Source organism: Ostrea edulis, chromosome 4 (assembly GCF_947568905.1).
Source record: "Ostrea edulis chromosome 4, xbOstEdul1.1, whole genome shotgun sequence".
In the NCBI taxonomy this organism is placed as follows: domain Eukaryota; kingdom Metazoa; phylum Mollusca; class Bivalvia; order Ostreida; family Ostreidae; genus Ostrea; species Ostrea edulis.
In genome coordinates, this window is record NC_079167.1 from 64,731,827 (window position 1) to 64,755,006 (window position 23,180).

General features: G+C 38.0%; 1 protein-coding gene across 1 annotated transcript in view; it reads right to left on the reverse strand.

The window, feature by feature from the left end:
- The window catches only part of LOC125672416 (microtubule-actin cross-linking factor 1, isoforms 1/2/3/4/5-like), a 91,592-nt gene that overhangs the window by 13,689 nt on the left and 54,723 nt on the right, over positions 1 to 23,180 (reverse strand). The window contains exons 32-67 of the mRNA XM_056163415.1: positions 17,501 to 22,642; positions 14,731 to 14,877; positions 14,290 to 14,445; positions 13,817 to 13,999; positions 13,617 to 13,700; positions 12,194 to 13,504; positions 11,949 to 12,072; positions 11,704 to 11,859; positions 11,015 to 11,250; positions 10,600 to 10,729; positions 10,289 to 10,488; positions 9,593 to 9,925; positions 9,231 to 9,393; positions 8,892 to 9,058; positions 8,450 to 8,779; positions 7,922 to 8,242; positions 7,436 to 7,642; positions 7,042 to 7,155; positions 6,810 to 6,923; positions 5,954 to 6,166; positions 5,445 to 5,606; positions 4,867 to 5,037; positions 4,414 to 4,740; positions 4,228 to 4,312; positions 3,876 to 4,099; positions 3,466 to 3,672; positions 3,222 to 3,341; positions 2,754 to 3,080; positions 2,287 to 2,493; positions 1,986 to 2,105; positions 1,771 to 1,879; positions 1,397 to 1,623; positions 977 to 1,201; positions 725 to 826; positions 404 to 574; positions 107 to 262 (exon numbers count right to left, since the gene is read on the reverse strand). Of these exons, the coding sequence (XP_056019390.1) occupies positions 107 to 262; positions 404 to 574; positions 725 to 826; positions 977 to 1,201; positions 1,397 to 1,623; positions 1,771 to 1,879; positions 1,986 to 2,105; positions 2,287 to 2,493; positions 2,754 to 3,080; positions 3,222 to 3,341; positions 3,466 to 3,672; positions 3,876 to 4,099; positions 4,228 to 4,312; positions 4,414 to 4,740; positions 4,867 to 5,037; positions 5,445 to 5,606; positions 5,954 to 6,166; positions 6,810 to 6,923; positions 7,042 to 7,155; positions 7,436 to 7,642; positions 7,922 to 8,242; positions 8,450 to 8,779; positions 8,892 to 9,058; positions 9,231 to 9,393; positions 9,593 to 9,925; positions 10,289 to 10,488; positions 10,600 to 10,729; positions 11,015 to 11,250; positions 11,704 to 11,859; positions 11,949 to 12,072; positions 12,194 to 13,504; positions 13,617 to 13,700; positions 13,817 to 13,999; positions 14,290 to 14,445; positions 14,731 to 14,877; positions 17,501 to 22,642 (12,771 nt within the window). The remainder of the gene's footprint in view (positions 1 to 106; positions 263 to 403; positions 575 to 724; positions 827 to 976; positions 1,202 to 1,396; positions 1,624 to 1,770; positions 1,880 to 1,985; positions 2,106 to 2,286; positions 2,494 to 2,753; positions 3,081 to 3,221; positions 3,342 to 3,465; positions 3,673 to 3,875; positions 4,100 to 4,227; positions 4,313 to 4,413; positions 4,741 to 4,866; positions 5,038 to 5,444; positions 5,607 to 5,953; positions 6,167 to 6,809; positions 6,924 to 7,041; positions 7,156 to 7,435; positions 7,643 to 7,921; positions 8,243 to 8,449; positions 8,780 to 8,891; positions 9,059 to 9,230; positions 9,394 to 9,592; positions 9,926 to 10,288; positions 10,489 to 10,599; positions 10,730 to 11,014; positions 11,251 to 11,703; positions 11,860 to 11,948; positions 12,073 to 12,193; positions 13,505 to 13,616; positions 13,701 to 13,816; positions 14,000 to 14,289; positions 14,446 to 14,730; positions 14,878 to 17,500; positions 22,643 to 23,180) is intronic.

The window sequence follows — 23,180 nt, forward strand, 5'->3', positions numbered from 1 at the left end:
AGAGATATGTGTTTTGTCTACATATTTTCATGTCATATCAGCTTAAAATATCATCTATCATACATAATTTGAAAAATATAATTACATTGAGAGACAAATGATTTACCTTCAGTTTGGCCAATTCAATTTCAATTTTTTTAGGATCTCCATATGATGTAGAGATATCATCCAGGGTCTCGTCGGTTTTATCCAGCCATGCTAAAAGCTCATTCAAAGCATGCTCAAATTGTCCCACATTAAGCATGGCCATTTGTAGATTACGCTGAAAGAGAAGATCCATCATAAAAGTCTTAAAAAAAGAAATCTTCCAAAAACAAACGAGGAAAACTTACATGTACTTCTGGATTATTTTGAAATTTACATTGTACATTCCAGAGAATTTCTGTACACCTCTCTCTCTCACCTGTCTTTCACCAATTCCCTCCAGTAAGTTATCCCATCTCCTGTTGACAGAAGACAAAGGTTCCTTCACCACTATCTGGTCAGTCGGCTGTGCATCCTTGGTCATTTCCTGACCTTTCTGGTTGAGTGATTCTATGTCTACTTGCTTGGGCTCTACTTCTGATTTCAGTTCCTTGTGGAAGAAAAAAAAAGACCATAGAGTTCATCAAACTTTCTAAGATTTTGCATTTCCACTGTATGATAACAAGTCTTTACCATTTTTCTAAAAGATGTGGTACATAAATGCCGAGTAATGTGAAGAAGATATTGGTGATTACAGTACCTTGACTTGGTTCCACTGCACTTTGATGGTGTCAAAATCAGAACCCACAGGGGTAAACTCTCTGAGACGCACCTCTCGCTTCTGAAGCCACACCAGGATTTTCTGATGGAGAAATTCAAATTATTAGCCAACATTTCAACATCATTTTATGATTTGAACAGTAGCAGATCAAATTTTGACTAAATCAGAAACAACAGCACATTTAAACACCTGTTGTTTCAGTGGAAGACATTTGCATTCCCTAATACATACCATGAGTTCATCCTGGAAGTGAACAGCCTTCTCCAAGGCTGCTTCCAAAGTCCTGGCTCTCTGCTCGTACTTCTCTGTCACCATGCCAACCTGAGAACTGACATCTTCCATGTTCTTCTGAACCTCAGGTCGTTCTGGGTCACCGACCATTGTCATCAACTGTTCTCCGGTTATATTGAAGTCATCTAAATCAACCTGGGTGGCCTCAATCTCCTCCTTGAGATTCTGGAAAAGAATTTACTTCCACAGTACAGAAAAGTTTTCTCCGGAATTTATACACTGTACATATAATGACACATATTTTTCTGTTTGCAGACAACAAAGGTGACACAAGAAGCACTGGTTTTAATCTCTTCCAGCTGTCTTAGGAAGTCTATACAAGTACAGATATCCACCTAATGTAATGTAGGAATGCTCTACCTCTAGGAAGTCCTGCTGTTCCCTGATGATGGCAGGTTCCAGGGCGGGCAGCTCCTGAGAGGTGATCTGATCCTGTAGATCTTTGACAGTGTTACACAGGCTGTTGTAGTCCTCCCAGAACTTTTCAGACACTTCTAACGTATCCTCCAAGTCCTTACTGCGGGACGTAGACAGCTGACAGATGTTGTCATATAGCCCAACCAGCTCCGACAACTTCGTCTTCACATCTATAGACAGACATTTAGAATTTTCAAATTAGTTGCAATACCAAAATACAGAGATACACTAATTTCCACATTTAAGTCTTCTGCATCATCTATTCTGTTATAAATACCCCTCCTTTCCGATACTAACGACATTAACAGTTTTCGTACCTTGCACTGCAGTGTCCTCCTTGTCTCCAGCCTGTTTGATCAGCTCCTCTGCCTTGTTCTTTATTGAGGCCAGAGCCGACTGTCTGGAATCCACATCCTCCATGAAGGCCTAAACAACAAACAATACCAACATTTTAACTGGCAAAAACTCCCCTTAACTTAGTAACAGAGAGTGAATATTGTAACACTAGTGCTTTTGTAATGTGATGATTTACCTTGACTTCAGCCAGTTGGTCTTTGATTCTGTCCGGATGGGCAGATATTGCTTCTGCATTCTCCACCATCTCATGTGTGGCTGTTAGGGTATCCAAAATGTCCTCCAGCTTGTCGGTAAACTAAGGGGAATAAATGAGACACGATTAGAGATGATCACAAACATTTTCACTTCCCAATTTCAAAATGAAGCTTACTAAAAATAAATCTATGACAACTGATTTGGAATCTTGAAGGTACACTAAGGACTTTTTAAATTTACAAAGATGGACCTCTGAGGGGAAATAACTCTGCAAAACTTACTTCAGCCGACTGTTGGAGAGCTTCATCTATGGACAGTGACCTGTCCTTGAGGTAGTTTTTAACATCTTCCATTTTGGCGTTTTGATTGTCCATGATCTTCCTGACCTGACAGCTCTCCTGCTCTCCACAGATCTTAATGAGAGCACTTCCTGTTTTGTTCAATCGGTCGACATCCGGCTTGTGGTCCTGAACTTCTTGCTTCAGAACCTACAGGGATGGCAATCTTACCAATTAAATATTTATCACGACTCTTATTCTGAAACATTTTGAAATTAATACATCCTCTACATACAAGTATATTTAAGAAAACAATTCTCATTATGTTTTCATAACACCATTGCACTCTATGTTACCATTCAAGATGTTCATATTCTAAATATCAAGCATTTACATTTTTGTGCTACTTTTGAAAAAGTCTCCAATCTACATTTACATTGTATGTTTGTAATGAAAGTGTCTCAACCAACCTTGACTTGCTCTTGTTGCTTTTTGACCTGTTCTGCATCAATGGACATAACTTTTAAGTCTGCCACGACAACAGCAGCCTCTTCTAACCAATCAGATAGATCCTTGTTTGTCTCCCAGAAATGTTTAGCCAATGGGTGAGCTTGTTCTAGTGTCCTTTGTTTCTCCTGGCCCATTTTCCACACTAAGTCAGATTTATTTTTAAGATCCTCCACTGCTTCACGCAGTCTGGGGTCATCCTCCAATGAACTCTCCCTCATCATTTTCTTCCCCCTAGTAATCAAGTCTCTTGCTTTTCCCTTCTGTTCAGTAATTTCCTCATTCAATCCCTGAAAAACAAGAAAAATCACTTGCAAGTACTTCAAAAATAAAAGCATAATACGATAGCAACATCCCCCATGATTTGCAAATTAAAATGAATACATGTACACTGTATATTCTATTAAATTTCTCTTCTACTTTCAGATTACCTTGACATCAGTAAGCTGTTTGTCCAGAGTGTCGAGCTCCGTGCTGATGGGTGGAGAATTCCTTAGAGTCTTCTCCTTATCTCCAAACCAGTCCAGCAGATCAGCAATATTACTAACGATCTGAAAATGTTACGAATATTGCATATTCCTCATGATCACATACATGTACATCACAGCTCATACCCGATATCAGTAATCAAACATTTCTTGAGCAGCAATGAAGCTATGAGTGTTAATCATGTACCTCAGATGACCTTTGCTTGGATTTGGAGACTTTCTGTGACCTGCGTTGAATTTGGTCACTGACAGTGTCATAACGCTGGAGATCCTTTTTCATGGTCTCTTCCACCTTCAGTCCAGCATCCCCTGGGGCCAGATCAGCCAGGTTACCCCCGTCTTCCCTCAGAATCTCAAGAACTGGCTGTACATCCTGCAGCTTCTCCATAAATTTCTACAAATCAGAAATAGTTTATTATAAAGTTTTGTTTTCATTGTCCCTTTTTCATGGTTTCCTTTCAAGTTCTCAGCTTAACACACACAAATGTACATGTATCTACAGTAGCCATTGTCAATACCTCCACTAATTCAGTGCAAGATTATATCTTACTTTTGTCATTATAAAGATATCTTCAAACTTTGTGAACTTTGACCCACCTGCACTTGGTCCTCAGCCTCCTGACCAGTGGCCTCTTTGGTGCGGAGCTGAGCTTCAGTTTTCAAGACCCAGTCTAAGAACTCTGCATGGGCCTCATTGAAGTTTTTGGCGAGTGGTAGTGCTTCCTCCATTTGTTCTGTGGAATCGATCACTTTCTCTCTCAGTTCTGTAAATCTTGCCTGCACTGAGTCAATTTTCTTCTGCACAGCTTTCACGTCATTGCCTACAAGTTAAAAAATTGAAATTCCAAGACATACTCTTCAATATACAGTACATGTATGAAGAAACTACATGGAAGTTTGAAAAAATTGGTGTCATCATTTGTAAAGAATAAATTTGAGTTGGGTGTACCTTTACAGAAATCTTGGAGATCTTTTCCTCTAAGTGCTAGATCTTTCACTTGGTCGGTCTTTGACTGAACATCCATCTCCATGTCCTACATCAAAATTGTCAAACAAATTGAAATATAAATTTATTTAATATCAAACACGTTCTTAAACAAAACTATTGTTTGAGGAAAGAAGCAACATTTCCTACCTTGAGTGCAGTGATAATGTTCTCAATTCCCTGTGTGTCCATGGCTGATGGCTCTAAAGAGGCAAACTTTTTCTCGGCAGACTCCAACCAGGCTGTCAATGGTTCATGCAGATCTTGGAAGTCTTTTGTCAGACTCAGCATTTCCTCCAGTACATCCAGTCTGTCCCGAGATGTGGAGCAGACGGCTTCCCAGCGGCGGTCCAGCTGAGCCACCTGGTTCTGTATTCCTTTCTGCTCCTGGGGGCTCAGTCCTCTCATCAGAGATTCAGCAGCATTCTTTGCTGACTTGACACTGGGACTTCTGTCTTCCAGTATCGTCATCAAAAACTACAGAAGCAGAAAACGTACTAATACATTCACTATCAACACAATGCAAAATTGATGCAAGGCAAAACATGTCCCTGTAATTATTAATTGTCAAACCTTTTCTATAAGAGATCTACAATTGTATACCTTTTGTTCCTGTAGCTGTGATTTGACGATCTTGTAGTCTGGTGATGGCGGTTTCTGATTGGCTATGGTTTCCTCTGTTTCCTTCAGCCAGACCAGCAGGTGATCCAGCGCATCATGAAATTTACCTGCCTGCATCAGACTGTTGTCCAGGTTGTGCTTCCTTTCTGACACCTAAAATTAAATATAATGATAATTTACAAATTAAATCTAACAGTAAAATACAAATTAAATATAACATTAAACAATAATATACAAATCTTATATAACAATAATATACAAATTTAATATAACAATAATACACAAATTTAATATAACAATAATACACAAATTAAATATAACAATGATATACAATCATTTACGCTGCAGATCAACAGGTACAGTATATCCAATAATACATTTTTAAACATCTTTTAAGCTAACAATGCTTATTTCATTCATGCCAATTCATATTATAATTCATAGTATATTTTCAGAAACAGTGTGTGTAAAACTGTCAATAAACTTACATGTAATAAATACACAAGAATGTCTTACAAATACAGTGTCTATATCTACATTTCATCTTTGACCCAACTGACCTTCTTCTTGAGGTTGGTCCATTTGTCATTCAGACTCTCTAGCTCCGCCTCTAATTGTTCAGTGCTGACCCCTGGTGCAGCAGTCTGTATCAAGTTCTCAGCCAATGAGCTTCCTGCTTCCACCCTCTTCTGTAGGGGCTCCAAAACAGAACTTTCAAACATCTACAAAGAAACAAGTATGTGTCATTCTACAAAGAACCACAATTTTGACTAGTCACACATAAAGAAAACTTAGAAATTTTACATTGGACAACTATGCAATGATTCTCATGAATAACATAGAAAGTAAACATAGTTTTCCAAGAAGTAAAATTCACTCAAACATATTCACCTCACATAAGCTAAGAAACGGAATTTTGTGTGAATATAAGAAATAATAATAGTAAATAATGAATTTTGATGATACCCTAGGTTCAATGAAATAATATATCACTGTACTTTATTTGAAGTTAATGCATCATTTTCAGTGATACATGCAGCAAAACACAATGGTTGGCCTTGATTTTTACCTGGAGTTCATCCTGCTGTCGTTTGATGGCAGCAACGTCAGTTCCTATAGGTTCATGCATGTCAAGTTCATCTGATGCCCTGTCAATACTGGTTCTGGTTCGCCGGAGATTGTCCGTGGCACAGTCCAGTGATTCAAGCATCTGCTCAATGTCTTGTTTGCAGGCCTCAGCCTTGGATTTAAGGTTTCCAAGTTGAGTCTTCAGCGCATCAACCTGTAAATTTATATACGATATCAATGCTGAATTTTGACTCATATAATGAAAATGTGACGAGGTTCTCAAAACTATGCACTAGTACAAGTACATGTACCACTTTGAAATATTTACAGATTTTTATACAGGTAGTTGTTTATTTTTGCTAATTCTTTGAAGTGCGTTAAGCTAACCAATTTCAGAATTGAGGTGTGAAGATAATGTAATGTAAATTTTATACAGTTAGTTTAGTTAATACATGAGGGACTGTTTTGATATTAGGAATGAAGGTCCAGTAGTTACTTCATTGATTGTATATACACATATTTAACTATAGCAGATGATGTCTGTTATAAAAGTAATTCTATGTGTTTCATTTTTTACTCTCATCATTTTGTTCAGGGGTTACATTGCAAACTTACAGGTGTCTCTATTACTGTAAAAGTGGTTATTTACGCTGGGGGTTACGTATGCGTTTTCAAAGTCTAACATTATGCATGGGGGAAAACTATGTGGTAACTGAATATAATATATATTATATCAAATATTTATCTCTAAATGTGTGAGAGAAATTTACGTGACAGCGTGATTAGTGTAAATTTCCCACACATGTAAATAACCACTTTTACTGTAACTAATGAACTGGGGTACATAGCAAACTTACAGGTGCCTCGATCAGCTGAGGATCAGTTGTGTAGCCTGAGGATTCTAAGTTCTTTCCTTTTTCTTCAGCATCTGTCACTCTGTCTTCCAGTGAAATTAGTTTGGACAAAAACTCCTGCAATATCAAAAGATTTTAGATAAAACCGGGGAAAGACACCTCCTCATTATGAATAACACTTGAGATGCGTGTGATCAAAATGATACAGGGAACTAGACTTGTCTACTTGACTTACTTCCGCTTCTCTGAGTTGAGTCTGGAGCCCATTCTCATCTCTCTTCACTGGTCCAATGGAGTTCAAGTCTCCTTCATAAGTAGACAGAGTTGCTCCAACTGCTGACAATTCACCCTATAGCAAATGAGGCAACGTTACATCACAAGCTAGCATTCCCAATATCCATGTAACCATAAAATTGCTATTTTCCACACATTATGTGTACATTGGCTGCTATCAATAATGAATACAAATTTCATTCTTCCTCACTAAAACTATCTCAACAAGTATATGATATGCGAAATAAAGTTGATTTTTGTAACTATATAAGAATGACAGTGTTACAAGTCTAACTCAGGCAGGATCCCCTGACTCATGCTTCCTTGATGGCATGGCTTAATGATCCTTTACTCACCTGGAACTCATTCACCACAGCGGTTCCTTCATCAAGCTCAGTGAGGAGCTCTGCAATGTCTTTCTGCAGATTCCCCTGCTTGTGTTTCTGATCCTCAAGGTGTCTCTCCAGCTCTCCAGTACCTAGTCCTGTGTTAGTCAGATCTTCAATCACCGCTTCCAAGTAATCCATCTGTGGTTGAAGTCCATCCACATCATCTTGTAAGGCCTGGAAGGAGAATGAAACATGATGATTAGAACTGATTTACAGATAGGTTACTGAAATAGAGATACTAAAACTGTTATAGAAGATTTTGATCCACTCAAACTTAGTGATTATAATGTGAATATTCAAACCTTTTCCAGACAATGTCTATATAAAAAAAAATTGAGAGAACCTTATTTTCCCAATAAGGTAACCTTACGACTTTATGGTAAAAAGAAGTTTTCACACACACACCCCCAGCAATTTTATAATACAATTAAAATCATGAAGAAAGTTCCATACCTTGATTGTATCTACATGTTTGGGGTCCTTTGCTGAGGGTCCCATCTTGTTATGGGATGTCAGTTTGTCTTCGCATTTGGTCAGATTGGTGTCATAGTCCTTGAAGTTGTACTGGAAATCATCCAGCTTTTGAATGAGATCTTCCAAGCTCCTCACCCTGTCAGTCACCCCTTTGTCCAGCGATCGCCATTTTCCCAAAACTGTTTGGATGGCATCCTTGGCAATGTCACCATCTTGTTCAACAAGGGCAGCAAGAGACTCACCTTCACGCTGTGTTTTCTCTAGTTCAGGAGCATGTTCAGCAACCTCTGACTTCAAGCTCTGCAATAGAAAATTCAATGATTAATCCTCCTTAAAAACAAGTACAGCTGATCAATTTAAAAGATTCTCCTAATGAAATTAACTCCATTTTTCTAAACATTTTTAAAATTCAAAAATATCATGATGATAATCAGTGCACAGAACTAGATCTCTACTGCAGAATGCGACAAATGATGGATATATCTGTTATCATGGATCATCCCTCACCTGGGCATCACCCAGTTTCTTAGCAATAACATCTCTCTGAAGTTCAGTCGGGTGGAACCCTTCCAGTTTATCCTCACTGAACTGTAACCACAGCATCTGCTTATCAAGCATGTCCTGGAAACACTGAGCATGCTTCATGCTAGCCTCAAGCTTATGGTCACGCTCTACTGCACGTTGTTTAAGAACATCAAATTCAGTCTGAATTTCCTCTGCTGTGTCCTCTAGGTCCTGCTTTTCCTTGGAGGGCGGTATTGACTGTAATGTACTATTACATCTTTTGAGTAGGTCTCTGATTTCTGCCTCGTGGTCAAGTAAATCTTTGAACAAGATCTGAAAAAAATTCACGAGTCATAATACCATACCCTTGGGAGATTCAAATACTAAACTGGAAGGTGTGGTTTGAATCAGTTTATTCTAATAGCAAGGAGATTAAGGAAGTCACCCTTTGATGCTGTGCCTGTTCTGTGAGAATATCCAGATTTCCAGACACAGGCTGCTGGTGATCCAGTCGACTCCGGGTATCGGATAACCAGTCAAGCATGTCATGACAATTAGCAGTCAGCTCCTGGCCCTCAGAACTTGCTTTGACTACAGCTGACCTCTTTCCACCTGTAATTCATGAAAATGGGCATGTATCTATCATGTCATGTTAAAAGTGTTACAGTCACAAATCCATTACCTGAGATTTGTAAACGGTACATATGTACAAAGGTCAGTTACAATGAATGTGTACAGTAGTTTCATTCATTCATTTGAAAAACTGGTCCAGAATACAACATACCAATCTGCTTTTCTGCATCACCAAGCTGTTTCTCCAGATTAGCTATTTTCTGTTTCAGTTCTGCCTTTGTACTGGGGTCCTTTATCGCATCACACAATTTTTTGTGAAGATCTTTGGTTTTCTGTGCTAAAAGCTTCTGTTTGTTCAAGTCTGACTCCAATGCCTTCAACAAAAATTCATTTTTTAAAATATCTTTAAAAACCCGATTCTGGAGGCATTAAGCCCTAAAGGTGATAAAGGAGATCAGGTTTCATAATTGCAATAAAAGTTTCTCTGAACATAAACACGTACACACGGATGTTTAGAATGACACGCACTGCAGTCAGCAATAAAACTTCAGATTGTTCAACACTTCAGTTTACCTCGAGTTCCTGTAAATAAGCCTCATTCTCCTCGGGAGACAACGTCCCTGGGGTGATATTTCCAACCCTGTCTGAGAAATCATCCACCCAGTCTTGAACCGTCTTCATGATGTCATTGAATTCCAGACTGAGTGCCTCCACAGATTTCAAGGCCTTGCCTCTCTCCTGCAGACGACCCTCCAGACGGCTCCAGTCTTTGCTGATGACTTCCATTTTCTCGCTGATGTGACTGGCGTCCTTGGAGTCAGCATCACACAGATCCAGTATGGTGTGGCCGGACTGGATGAATTTTTCATACAGAGGTGCTTGGCCCTTGAATTCCTCTGTCAGTAACTGTTGAGAATAAAAAATTGCACTGTCAACAAGTATATATATCTCATCCAATGATTATGTCACTAGACATAATTTTCAAGAACATTACCTTAATTCACCATGACACATATTTATACAAAATTATTCAAGAAAAACTTATTTCTAAGTTGAATTAAAAACTTATTGCTAAGTTGAATTATATGTAATATTGCAAATCATACAAAAACTGATGGTTCTTGTGGATTTTTAATACACAACATGGGCTTATAATGCTAACTTACAATATTGTAGTTTTTGTTTTCTGGCAAAATTTAATCGACAGAACCTTTCGTATCAAACCTTTTCCAAGATTATGGATCTAATTTTGAATACAACACTGCTCACCTTGACCTGTTCCACTTGGTTCTGGTTCATTTCTTTTCCTGTAGAGATAGGTCCCAGCACAGCCATCATCTTCTCCTTCTGAGCTATCCACTTCTGGAGGTGAACTCCTGCATCTTTAAAGGCTGAAATGTTCTTGACCATTTCCTCCAGGGACCTCCTTCTTTGTTCCGACAGGACTTTAATATCCAGCCATTTATTATCTGTCAGAGATAAAATTGTCAACATTAACATCAAACCAGAAATTATTGACAATGGAAACTAGGATTGGTGGCTATACCAAAATCCCATTCCTGGTCTAAATTCTCACGCACCTAGGTCTGCAAGCTGTTGCTGGCAGATGTCCAGTCCAGGCACGCCCTGTTTAGTTTTCAGTAGATCTTGTCCTTTAGTTCTAATGTCAGCAACTATGTTCTCCTTACCAAGAAGCTCTGCATGGAATTCCTGAGAGAGAAAATAGAAAAGAGAGCACAGATTAACTAACAAAATACATGTATATGTATATGCATCCTTCAAAGCTGAAAATACATGTAAATCAATTGTAACTAATATCTAGTAAGCTTTAAATGTCAACATCAGAACTGTCACTCTTCAGTGGTGGTTTTCAGCTTTTACTACACCAATCATCATTTAAAAAATGTATATTCTAAATGTGCATTAAATTTTATTATCAGAAATATGCTTTAGAATATGTCATATTTCTTACATGCAATAAACTGGTTCACCTACCTGGTGCTCCTTGAGCTGCTTCTTTGCCTCTCTTTCACTGGTGGGAAGTCCTCCCTGTATGTTTAGGTCCAGTTCCTTTAAGTCAATCCAGGTCAGGAGTTCACGCATGTTCTGTAGATAACTTTTCATGCTTTCCACGATGTTTCGCAGTTCCTGGTGTCTGTCTGCCAGTCGTTCACCCAAGAGGTCATATCTCTGGTTAATGTCAACCAGTTCCTGCTGAATCTCGGACAAGTCTGAAAATCAAGTCAACTGCCCATTATTTCTGTAGTGATGGATTATACAAAGCCCATCGTGCTCTAATTAACACTTAAAGATAAGAAGTACATCTATTGTTTTTCTTTCCCCATTAAGATTTTGTATTTTTGCTGGTACTGGAATTCTTTTTACATGACTCTGAATTAATCATGATACAATGCAGAGTATATAAATAACAACTAATGTATCATCCAGCTGGAAGTCACGATACAATGCGGTGTATGTAAATAATGATACAATGCGGTGTATGTAAATAACGATACAATGCGGTGTATGTAAATAACGATACAATAAAGTGTATGTAAATAACGATACAATGCGGTGTATATAAATAACGATACAATGCGATGTATGTACATATAAATAACGATACAATAAAGTGGATGTAAATAACGATACAATAAAGTGGATGTAAATAACAACTAATGTACCATCCAGCTGGAAGTTGTCAAAGGAGCTCTTCTTGCTGCTGATTCCGCTGGAGTCACTGGTCGGACTCAGAATGTTAGTAGGAGAGGAGGGGAAGGGGAATGTTGGAGAGGTACTCCCCAGTCGAGGTGACAGCAGGCCCTGGAATCGCCTTCCTCCTGTAAAATTTGTGTGTGAAGCGTTAGTTTAATAATGAAATCTCATACACAGAGCAATTTAAGTTAACTATCAAACATTTGTAGCTTACTCATCATTCTTCTGAAGGGACTCTGAGGTCTGGAGCCTTCACTCTGTGTGGCATCAAAGGCAAAGCCTGCATCATTGACTTCCTCCAGCATTGGTCCATATTCCTGGTACTCCTCAAGCAGGGGCTACAAGAAAATCATTTCATAATTTTCAGTATGTACAGTGCATGGTCATTGAAAGCCAAATAGCACACAAATGTTATTTAACTTGTACATGGATAGTATATTGACAATATATTCCTCAAACCTCAAGTTCCTCGATCTGTTTTTCGGCCACTTCAATATCCACTGCTACAGGTTCAAATCCATCCACAGTGTTCTCCATTCTGGTAAGCCATTCCACTATGGCTTTCTTGCTATCAGAGTACTCATTCTTTTGTTTCTCTTTCTCCTGAGCCTCTTGCTGCCTCTCATCCAGAATCTCCAAGAAATCTGTCCAGTGTCTTTGTAGGTCTGCAAGGGATTCTTTCACTGCAGAGACCTCCCCTGTTCGAGGATCCTCTATCAGCAGCTGACCCAACTGAGCGAGTTCTTCTACCACTTTTTCTTTGCTCTTTTTCTGTTTGGTCAGATCTTCAATCCTCTCCTTTGTGTCTTCACTAGATTTCTTGCTCCATTCTCTGCTTTCCAGATCCTCAGAATTTCTACCTAACCACTGTTTGCAGTTATCCATAGTTTCTTGGAAATTTGAAAGAGTTTCAGATATTTCATCCATGTCTTTATTCCTGTTTTGACACTTCTTGTTCACATTTGAAAACCTGATATCCAAGTCCTCTAATTTTGATTCTAAGGATTTAGCCATGTCTAATTCACAGGTTTTGATCAATTCGTGAGCATCATGTTTCATGGCCTCGATGCTAGGCTTATGACTAACAACATCTGCTTGGATTAGTTTGACCTCTTGATACTGTTCATGCAGATTGTCCCTGCTGAGACTAACAGGCCGTTGGCTGTCCAGGGCAGATTCTGTATCTCTCAACCATGTCAACAGGTTGTCAAGGGCATCCTCAACATCCTGGGACTTGGTGAGTGCCGTCTGCAAACTGTGGGATCTGTCATTGATTTCTTTTGTTACCTCTTTATGTCTACCTTCAATGTCCTGGATAATGTCTTGGAATTTTGTAATATGGGCTGGAACAACACACAAGTTGTGCAAGTCAGACACAAGTTCCTTGGCTGATTTCTCCAACTCTTCTAACTGAACACCTTGTGAATAAGCATCACTTCCGAGTGATTTTATTAAGTCTAACTGTTCTCGTAAAACGTCTGGATCTGTAGTGTTTGATTCTTGTTTAGATGTGGACAGTTTTTCTTCTGTTGCTGTCAACCATGACAGAAGTTTGAATGTATTGTCATTGAATTCCCTCTGCTTGGTATTCAGATTTCCCAGCCTTTCACCAAAGTCAGCACACCTAGAACTTAGTTCATCATATCTTGCCACTTCCGCCCTTTGCTTGTTTCCCACCAATTCAGCATCCATGCCTTCCATTCCTATCCAACTCAAACGGGACGTCTTCTTCCTGTTAGCCTTGAATGCATCAACTTCCAACTTATGCAGCTAAAACCAAAAAAACCCAGAACAGTATTTAGTGACTCTTTCATCTACACAGGAAATGGTTAATCAAATCAACGTACAATGTACATTTCTCATAACTATCAACTCTACAAACCTTTGCCTCTTCCATATACTTCTGAACTGACATTGTCATAAACCTGGTGTCAGCTTGATGGGAGATAACTGCATTCATCAGCTCCTACACACAATTTGGATGAAAAACAAGATATAAAAAAATGCATCACAGAGTATACTGGTAAGCCCAAAAGATGTCTTTTTTTTTGGTAACAACCCACCCCGTGTACAACCCCTTACTTTTTGCTGTTCCATGACTCGGCTGAAGTTGTCTAGGTCACGAATTAGCTCTTCCTGTCGGTCAAGTTCTTTGCAGGACTGTCCCAACCATTCGTCAAATTTGGCAAATTCTTCCTCGAACTTGGTCACCTCATCACAGGCTGTTGTCAAGTGTTTTAGACGAATTTCACTGGTTTTCTGAACCTATTTTCCAATTATGAAATATAGTTATACATTATGATATACAAATTTGCTTAATCCTAGCAACTTTCTTCAGCATAAAACAGTAAAACTACACAAAAATTCATGGATCATAAACTTTTATGTTGACATGTTTTTCATTACATGATGCATCTAAAAAATTTATCATGTAAGTATAGAAAAGGATATTTTTCCTCTGACCTTGGACATGTTAGATATCTGACCTTGGACATATTAGATATCTGACCTTTAACATATTAGATTTCTGACCTTGGACATGTTAGATTTCTGACCTTGGACATGTTAGATTTGAGGTTGTCTGCCAGCTGCTGTAGTTGCGCCACCTGTTCTGGAGTTAACTCCTCTTGGTGATGTTCCAGTAGTTGTTCGGTTTGGTACACCAGTGCCAGGATTGGCTGCTGGTGCTTCTGAATGTCGCTGTGAAAGGCCTAAACAGAAAATGAACATAATACAGAAACTGACTCTAAAAAAATGACTTCAGTTCATCAAGACCAGTGATGCTTTTTCTACAATCTCTATTCACAGAGGAGACATTATCTAACATAGTGAACTACGAGAAACGACAAATACCACTTTGCATTATGAAAACTAAATTCTCCATTTTTCCTGCAACAAGTGATGCCTGACGTACACTTGTGATACCTTCTGACCTTTAATGACAATACAATGAGTACATTCCTGACACCTGTTGAATATCTCTTATACAGACATACCCTTTGAGCCTCCAGTTGACTTTCCACCTTGTAAGCCTCATCACTGATTGGTTGATCATCTCGCAGAAGCTGTTCAGTGTCCGATAACCAGTTGAGCTCATTGTTCAAGTCCTGAATAAGCTTATCACAAGAATCGACTAAATGACCCTGAAACACCGTCACAAATCACATTAAGATACTCGAAAGATTCATAGATAATGTTACAGAGGTATATTTCATGCAAAAAACTTAAGCAATGCATAAATGTTGGGTATTTTTGTTTAAAAAATCAAATAAAATTTTCTGGCAAGCAACAACAGACAAATCACATTCAAAGCTAGAACGCAGCCATCTACAGCTCTTTAAACTTTCAGTTAATGATACAAACTGAATATAAAACTGCATATAAGTACTCTTCACTAGCATAAAATATTTTGATATTACATACCAAAATAAAGAAATAAAAAGTTAAATAAATTCTTTCAAAAAGCTCTTCTGAATCACACATCATTCTCACAACAAAACACGAGAGTACAGAAGAGTGGGGTATATCAGTGGTATACAGGATTACATGCAGAAAGATGCACAAGGATATATTTTGTATATAGAATAGATGAAGGATCGGTAGAAATGGGAGGATGAGGTGTTAGTGCTTCAAGTACTGTTAATGCATTCCAAATGAATTAAGTGTGGGAGTTGAAATATGCCTCAATGGGCCTTGCATCTTGACTAACACCAAACCAAACTGAAAAATAGGCGAAAAAAAGCATCCAATGAAAAGACAATCAACAAACAAGCACTATGTTTGCATTCAGTTGAAAAAGCAGTACAATGTACAGGTTTTCTTAAAACCAGGGTAAAAACTTTGCAAGCTCAGAAATATTCTTGTATATACTTGTTAACCATTAATTTGAGCTTATATAGTTTATATTTAACAAGAAGCTTTATTAGCTTGGCCATAAATTTACACTTCGTCTGGTCTGGAGAAGTTGTGCATGCATTTAATGGACTTTTGAAAGTACAACGCAATGAAAACATGTTCGGTGCAATAGATTGTTCTACCTACGGTGAATGTAAATTTGTTTTGGGTACAATTAGTAATTCAACAGTTTGGTGCATTGACCATTACCAGTTCTGTAAGTCTGGTTGCCACAAAGTAAGGAGTAATAATGTATTTAGGCTAACTGTTACTGTACAATATAAAACTACACCATTTCAAATGACAGTTATTAATTAGAGGTTTGACATTAACATATTCACCTTCTCAATGTAGACTTAATTTCACTTATTACATATTTACTAATGCCTTATGCTCATTCAGCAAATATATATTTTAGAAAATAATAAAATTACCCCTTGATTTCCACTAAAATCTCTATCTAGTATTAAAAAAAAAAAAAAAAAAAAAAAAAAAAACTCTCCCCTCAATAAAAAAAAAATGCAAAAAAGGAAAATAAAGAAATGAAATTACAACTTAAATTTGATATAAATTTAACATGTATGATATAAAAAAAAACCCATACAAAATATTTCCAAAAATGTTATTTTAAGAGTGAATATTTTTTTCAATACTTCAATATTGACTGCACAATGAGCCTCATAAACACAATGTGATCTACAAAATTCTAGCCATTACATCTAGAATCAATTCCTCTCATGCCAAAATACACAAAACAACTTCAAAAATCTAATAAACATGAATTAAATAAATATCTTATAATCATTAGCTAAATATATCCAATAAGAATGGAAAACTGTATACAATGAAATTTTCACCTCGTTTTATTTTTGCCTGCAGCACTGACACAATTTTGTTTTATTTTAGATTTGCCCCAAGCTTTTTCTTTTAAATCTTTTTTGCTGCATAGATACAATATAAAATTCAGACTCTGACTCTGCTTGAAAAATAAAACAGAATTTCTTGTATACAGTAACCTTTCAGTTCAGAACTCAAGTGATATGCAAACAGCAAGTAAATGGTTAATATCATACATCTATTTCACTAGTTTTAAAAGACTACAAATACTCAGTGTTTCTTAAAAGCATCCCTTTTCTTTATCTTTTAGTTTCTGAATGTTCCTTAACCCTAGCCCCAAACAAACCCCCATCAGAGAAACACTGAGTACTCCATTATGCACTCCGTTATCTAATCTCATTTTAACAAAAAATATATCTTATAAAACAATTATTCCGTCAAACATTCTAGGTATCATATAAAACAATTGTTCAATCAAACACTCTAGGTATCATATGATACAATGCGCTATACAATGGACACATGCTTCTATATAATTCAGAATCAAGCCCTCGAAGAGCACGGTTTTAACACAGACATGCAGAGAATAGTTACATTTTATCTACAGAAATTAAGAACAGCAAGTAAAGCAGTGTTCTGTACAATACTGCATGTTCTGGGAAGTCCGTTAAATATATTCCTCTATAAATACAGCTGAGATGATCAAATGAGAATTATAAACATATCTGGAAGACTTATTAGCAAAACAAAAACATACACTTATACATCCATTCAGCTATTCATTTGGTAAATATCAAGCTATTCATTTGGTAAATATCAAGCTCTTCATTTGGTAAATACTTCTATCTATAGGCATGAACACACAAGAAGTTAGTATATCATGAAAAAGTATTTTGCAAATGCACAGTCTCATAGCATCATGTAATCACACAAAGGAAATCAAAAGTCAAATGTTGGCATTCCTCTAGCAAACATAAAGAAGAAGTTCATGCTAGGGTATTCAGTCCATGCTGAGAGACAGTCCAAAGCGAATACCTTGTGTATCCAGCCTCGCATTGGCCATCTCTTTCCCATGTCTGGTGATTTCCCATGATTCTCTGGGGTACCAATTTCCCCATGATTCTCAGGAACACTTGTGTTCCCAGAATTCTCTGGACTACCACCCTCCATGACCCTGTCATTAGTACTGAATGCTACATCACTGGACGTTTCTTTAGGTTTCAGAGTGTCTTTCTTTAATTTGCCAGTGGCAATGATATTGCGAACCATTTCTGAAGTTAGAGGAATGGTGAACACTGGGTTGTCTTTCTTGTCAGTGCTGGAAGAATCTGTTGTTGATAGGTCCGATGAACTCCCACCTCCCGACGGGTTTCCAAGAGTGAATGAACGAGTCATAATGGGACCGAATGGTGTGTCAGCCATGTATCGAAAGCGTGTGTGTTCCAGGCTTCTAGCATTTGTCATGGTGATATCAGCAAATGCATGATCACTTTCACGCAAACCTTCTCTAGGACTGTTACTGATGACCAGGCCTGCTGCTATAGCATCATTGAAATCATATACTTGATCTGTTTGCAGATTCACATACACATTCTGATCACTTTCAATAATTTTTCTATCTATAGCTGTCTGCAGGGTGACAATAATCCCATCATGCAACAGGTCTTTAATTTCTTGATGTAACGGAGTCACTATTTCCATGTCAATCATTTCTCTGAGATTGTGTTCCTTTCCTGTGGCAGGGTCAACAAATTTTCTGCTTTCACCTTTATAAAGTCCCTGGTTAACAGCACTGTATAAACTTAGCCCTCTAGGACTCAAAATGTATCCTTTGTTCATTGCATCAGAAATAGTCATGGAATCTCCAGATTGCGGGTTTTTGAATTCCCCTGTGCTTAGGTCTATCAGTCCCAAACTTGCTGCTTTCTTTAATGTGATTGGTTGAATGGTGTCTGGGTCAATGACATGGGACTTTGCCTGGTTTAGAACACCAGAGGAAAATGCTTTCTGTAGCTTATCCCTTCCTCTGGATGTGTCACCATGAAAAATTTCCTGCACATAGTTTTCAACAGAGCTTGCAGCTTCCTGGTCAGCAGACTGACTTGCAACAATTAAGCCCTTATCAAATGCTTCTGTAAGTGACATTTTTGCTTTGTAAGTCCCACTTGCACCCTCAATAATTCCAGTTGATAGTGCTTCTTCAAGGGTCAAAATGTCACCTGTACTATCATCCACAACTTCTTTGGCATGTACATCAATCAAGCTATTCTGGACTAACTCCATCAAAGACAGTTGTTTTCCCGTGACAGTGTCTGTAACTCTTCCAGTCTCCTTATCCATTAAATCTCTTAACAGAGCACCATGGAGTGTTCCAATTCGAAACTTGTTACCAGTGGACTTCATTGATTGGAGAATAGAATCAAGTGAAGATGAAAGACTTTTGGAACTTGCCAAAAGATCCTGCTCTGGATCACTCTCTGTATTGTGTATTTCAATGGTAATGTTTGGTGCTGCAACATGCACAGAGCAGTCTAGGAGCTTCCTCTTCTGTAATGCTTCTTCTAAAGTAATGCAACTTTTCTGGAAAGTTTTCCCATTATTCAAGGAGACAAGGTCCTTCTCAACAGCATCTTGTAATGGAATGTTTGTATTTGTGAAATCATCATGGAATAACTGAGAGGAAATGTCTAGAAGTCCAATATCAATTGCTTTTGTTAGTGGAATGTTTTGTGAATTGGAAATGTCATTGAACATGCATCTCTCAATATCCACAATACCTCTCTGGAGAGCATCCTTGAAGGCGATTCCTGTGTTTCTTGGTGGTTTTTCATTGCTGTTCATTTTTCTGGAATCTGTGACCCTTGGTTGGAAATCCAAAGGAGCAGTAGACGTGATTGAGTTAGGACGAATGGGCAACTGTTCACAGAAACTTCTACCATTCAGAATATAACCCTTTTGTAGAGCCTCCAGAATATTGTATGAATGACTGTCTGTTGATATCAGCCTTCCTGTTTGTAAGTTAAACACCTTCATTTCTACTGCTCTGTTCAATGTCATGACTGCCCCACTGGAGGGTTCCTTGATCAAAGTGTTGGTGACATCCAGAAGTTCATTTTCAAATGCCTCTGTCAGAGTGAAGCGGTCATCACTGTAGAAACTCTGAACACGAAGGGTAGTCAAGTTCAGCAAACCATAGTGTACTGCTTCATCTAATGTCACTTTAGAGAAAAGTACATCCACAACCATTTCTTCTTCTACAGCTTTCTCCAGTGGATAGCTCTTCATGTGAACCCTGTCTAAAATGGAACCAGTCTTTCCACTGACAATCCCTCTTTCCAATGCCTCAGAGAGTGAAATGAATTTCTTTGTCTCAGGGTTAAGTATGCGAGACCTTGTCTTGTGAATAAGAGAAGTCTTCACAGCTTCAAACAGAGTCACGGATGATCCAATCCTTGGATCAAACATTTTGCAGCAGTGCTTTTCGAACACCCCTTCTTCCACAGCTCTTTTTAATCCTAGCAATGGCTTTGAAATGCCCCTTCTTTTAAAAGCATCTGAATCAGCATCTAGGATATATCTTGCTCTGGCAGACGAATTTGCATTTGTTTCCTTTAGTAAGTCCTGTACAACAGATATAATTGACTGAACTGTTCTTTGACCAACCTTGAATATAAGTCCCTTAGAAATGGCTTCAGGGAGAGTAAAACGTTTCTGGTAGACACAAGTCTGTTTATCCAATATGCCTTGCTCCATAGCATCTCCAACAGCCAAAATCCCTTTATCAAATACAAGAACCTGTGGTTGCTTTTCATCAATTAGTCCCCAAGATATAGAATCCTGCAGACTTAAACATTTATTTATCCATGGGTTGTAAAATGAGTTAGAATTTGGTTGAAATAATCCTAACTGAACTGCATCAACAAGGCAGAATCCCTCAGCAGGCATTTCCAGCACAAGTTTCTGAGACAGTGCTGTAGAAATATCAACTTTTGTTTCAGATTTTAAATCTAGAATTGAACAGTCTGCATCATCAATAATGCCCTCCTGAATAGCCAGTTGAATAGGTTTATATATATCCCAGTTCAAATCTTTCACCAATGTTCTTTGAGGATCAATGACACTGACTTCAACAGCATTAGTCAGAGACAAATACATGTGGGATACAGGGTCCAGGAATTGCTTCAACTGTCTGTTAAACATTCCTTTTTCCAAAGCAGTTGCCAGGGTCACAGGTTCAGAAGGAGACCTTTGCTGTATGTAACCCTGATTGAGAGCAGTTTTCAAATCAATAAGATTGTCATCTTTATCATAAATTTCACCAGTTGGTAATTTCAAGATTGCCAAGGATACTGCTTCTTCAACAGTTAAAAATTTCTGATATCTTGAACTTTTTATCACAATGTCACTACAGTTAATCAATTTGTTACCAATAGCTTGTTTCATTCCTAAAAGTTCTCCATTTCTTGGATCCATGAATTTACCAGTTTCACAATTGTACACACCTTCATGAATGGCATCCACAAGATTAAGGTCTGAGCTTCCCAAATTTTGAATAAGAAGTCCTCTGTTAACTGCTTCATTAAATGGTAATCGTCTTCCATCAGTATAAATGTATTCTCCAGATGAAGGATCTATCAAATTTTCATTAATAGCTCCATCCATAGTCAGCAGAAACTTAGTTTTCAAATCTCGAACAAGCACTCCATCTCGATCCAAAATGCAAGCATCCATGGCACCCAGAAGTGACATGTTGTATTGAGATGAGGGGTCCAGAAACGCTCCTTCACTCACACACTCTTCCTCAAATTCCAACAGCCCATACTTTGGCTGGTTGGTGGTGTCCAGAAGAATGCCTTTTTCCACACAATCAATAAGTGGAACCCATTCTCCACTTTTACAATCCACACACTCATCCGACGTGAGATTAATAAGATTGTGGTCAATAGCTGATTCAAAGTTGTGGATGTCTCCTGTGACAGTGTTCCTCACTTTAATGGAGTTTGTATCTACCATTCCAGTCACAACGGCAGTAGACAGAGATATCTGCTCCTCTGTATATGGCTGAATAAACATTCCAGTGCATTCATCAAAAAGTCCCTCATCTATGATTTCAGATAGTGTCAGGAAGAATGGATCTTTACATCTCACAATAAGTCCTTTGACCAGTGCAAAATTCAGAGCAATGGGAAGACCTGATGACAAAAGCATTCTTCCAGATAGCGGATCAATGATTCGTTTATCAATAGCTTCCTCCAGAGTCAGAATATCTCTGCTGACTGGATCGCGGACGGGAGAATCCTTGTGAACCATACCCCTCTGAATGGCCTCCAGAAATGACACAGATTCTGAGGTATCTACATCTTTCACGGTGTTATTTGAAGGATCGTATAGTCCACTTTCTATCACATCCACAAGCATTACTGGTAAATCTGCTGAGGCACACAAGTCTATGGAATGTTTCCTTTTACTTTTGGCTTTCATTTCCATTTTTCTTTTCTCCTCATCATAGAATTTGACATGTTTTGTCTGTTTACTTAGTTTAGGCCCAGCACCTTTGTTTTGTACCAGACCTCTATCACAAGCATGATCAAATGACAGCCATTTCTGTGGTTCACTGTCTTTTACAAAACATCCCTGGATATGTACATGATTTCCAACTTTATTTTCCATGCTGAAAACTTTCACAATTCCAATATTTTGAGCTTCACTGAAAGAAACATATTTTCCACTATTTTTATCCAGAAAGTCTAGGTTATGAAAATCCTGAGATTTCGGGGTGTAGGACAATTTCCTTCGAGAATTCTGTTGTTTGAGAAATGCATCCCCAAATGAATCCATACCTACTTCCAGAATCAAATTCTCCTGAACAGCATTGTTAAATGTAATCCATTTTTGAACACTGTCATTGAAAATCAGACAGCTTTTGGTATCCACACAGCCCTTGCTTACAGCGTCATTGAAATCCATTATTTCTCCGTTCTTGGATGTTCTGACAAGGGTTCTATCTACATTGACAAGACCATGCTTAACGGCAGCCCCTAAAGAGAATTCAGTACCTGAACTAGGGTCATGGAAGTGTCCAGATTTAGCATTAAACAGATCACTTTTGACGGACTGAATCAGGGACATGGGATGAGTGGTGCACTGTCTTGTTCCACTGGTGGAGTCACGGCTGGTCTACAAAAGAGCTCTACAGATTATGTTCTCCTACAATAAAAACCGGTTTGATTGCCTTGTATTGGAAGTTGTGTCAATTTGCTAAATTGTTGGTCAAAAAGCATTTTCATGAATTACTGAGTCTAGATTTTAAAAAACATTTAGGTAGCAATTGAAACAACTTGTCCTACTTCCACATCTTTAGGATGATATATCTTTTGGATGATATCTTGATGTACAACAGAGTGAATGATTAATTTTCAGACTGATTCCCCTGATATTCTTAAATCATACCATTAAGACTTTTGCAAATATTCTTGGTCAGTTCCTTTGCTGAAATGTAATTCTTTCATTGATTTTTCTATTCCATTTAAAAACAATTCTCAGACAAAAGTATCATCCTAAATATAAAAAAATTACTGTATTTCAAACTCACAAAGTTCACATACTCAACCTTTTCCCTGACACATATTTACAAACAAGCAACATATATATAATAAACACCTAATACTTCAAATTTCTACATGCATCATCCCTATTCTAAATTGGCATGAACCTC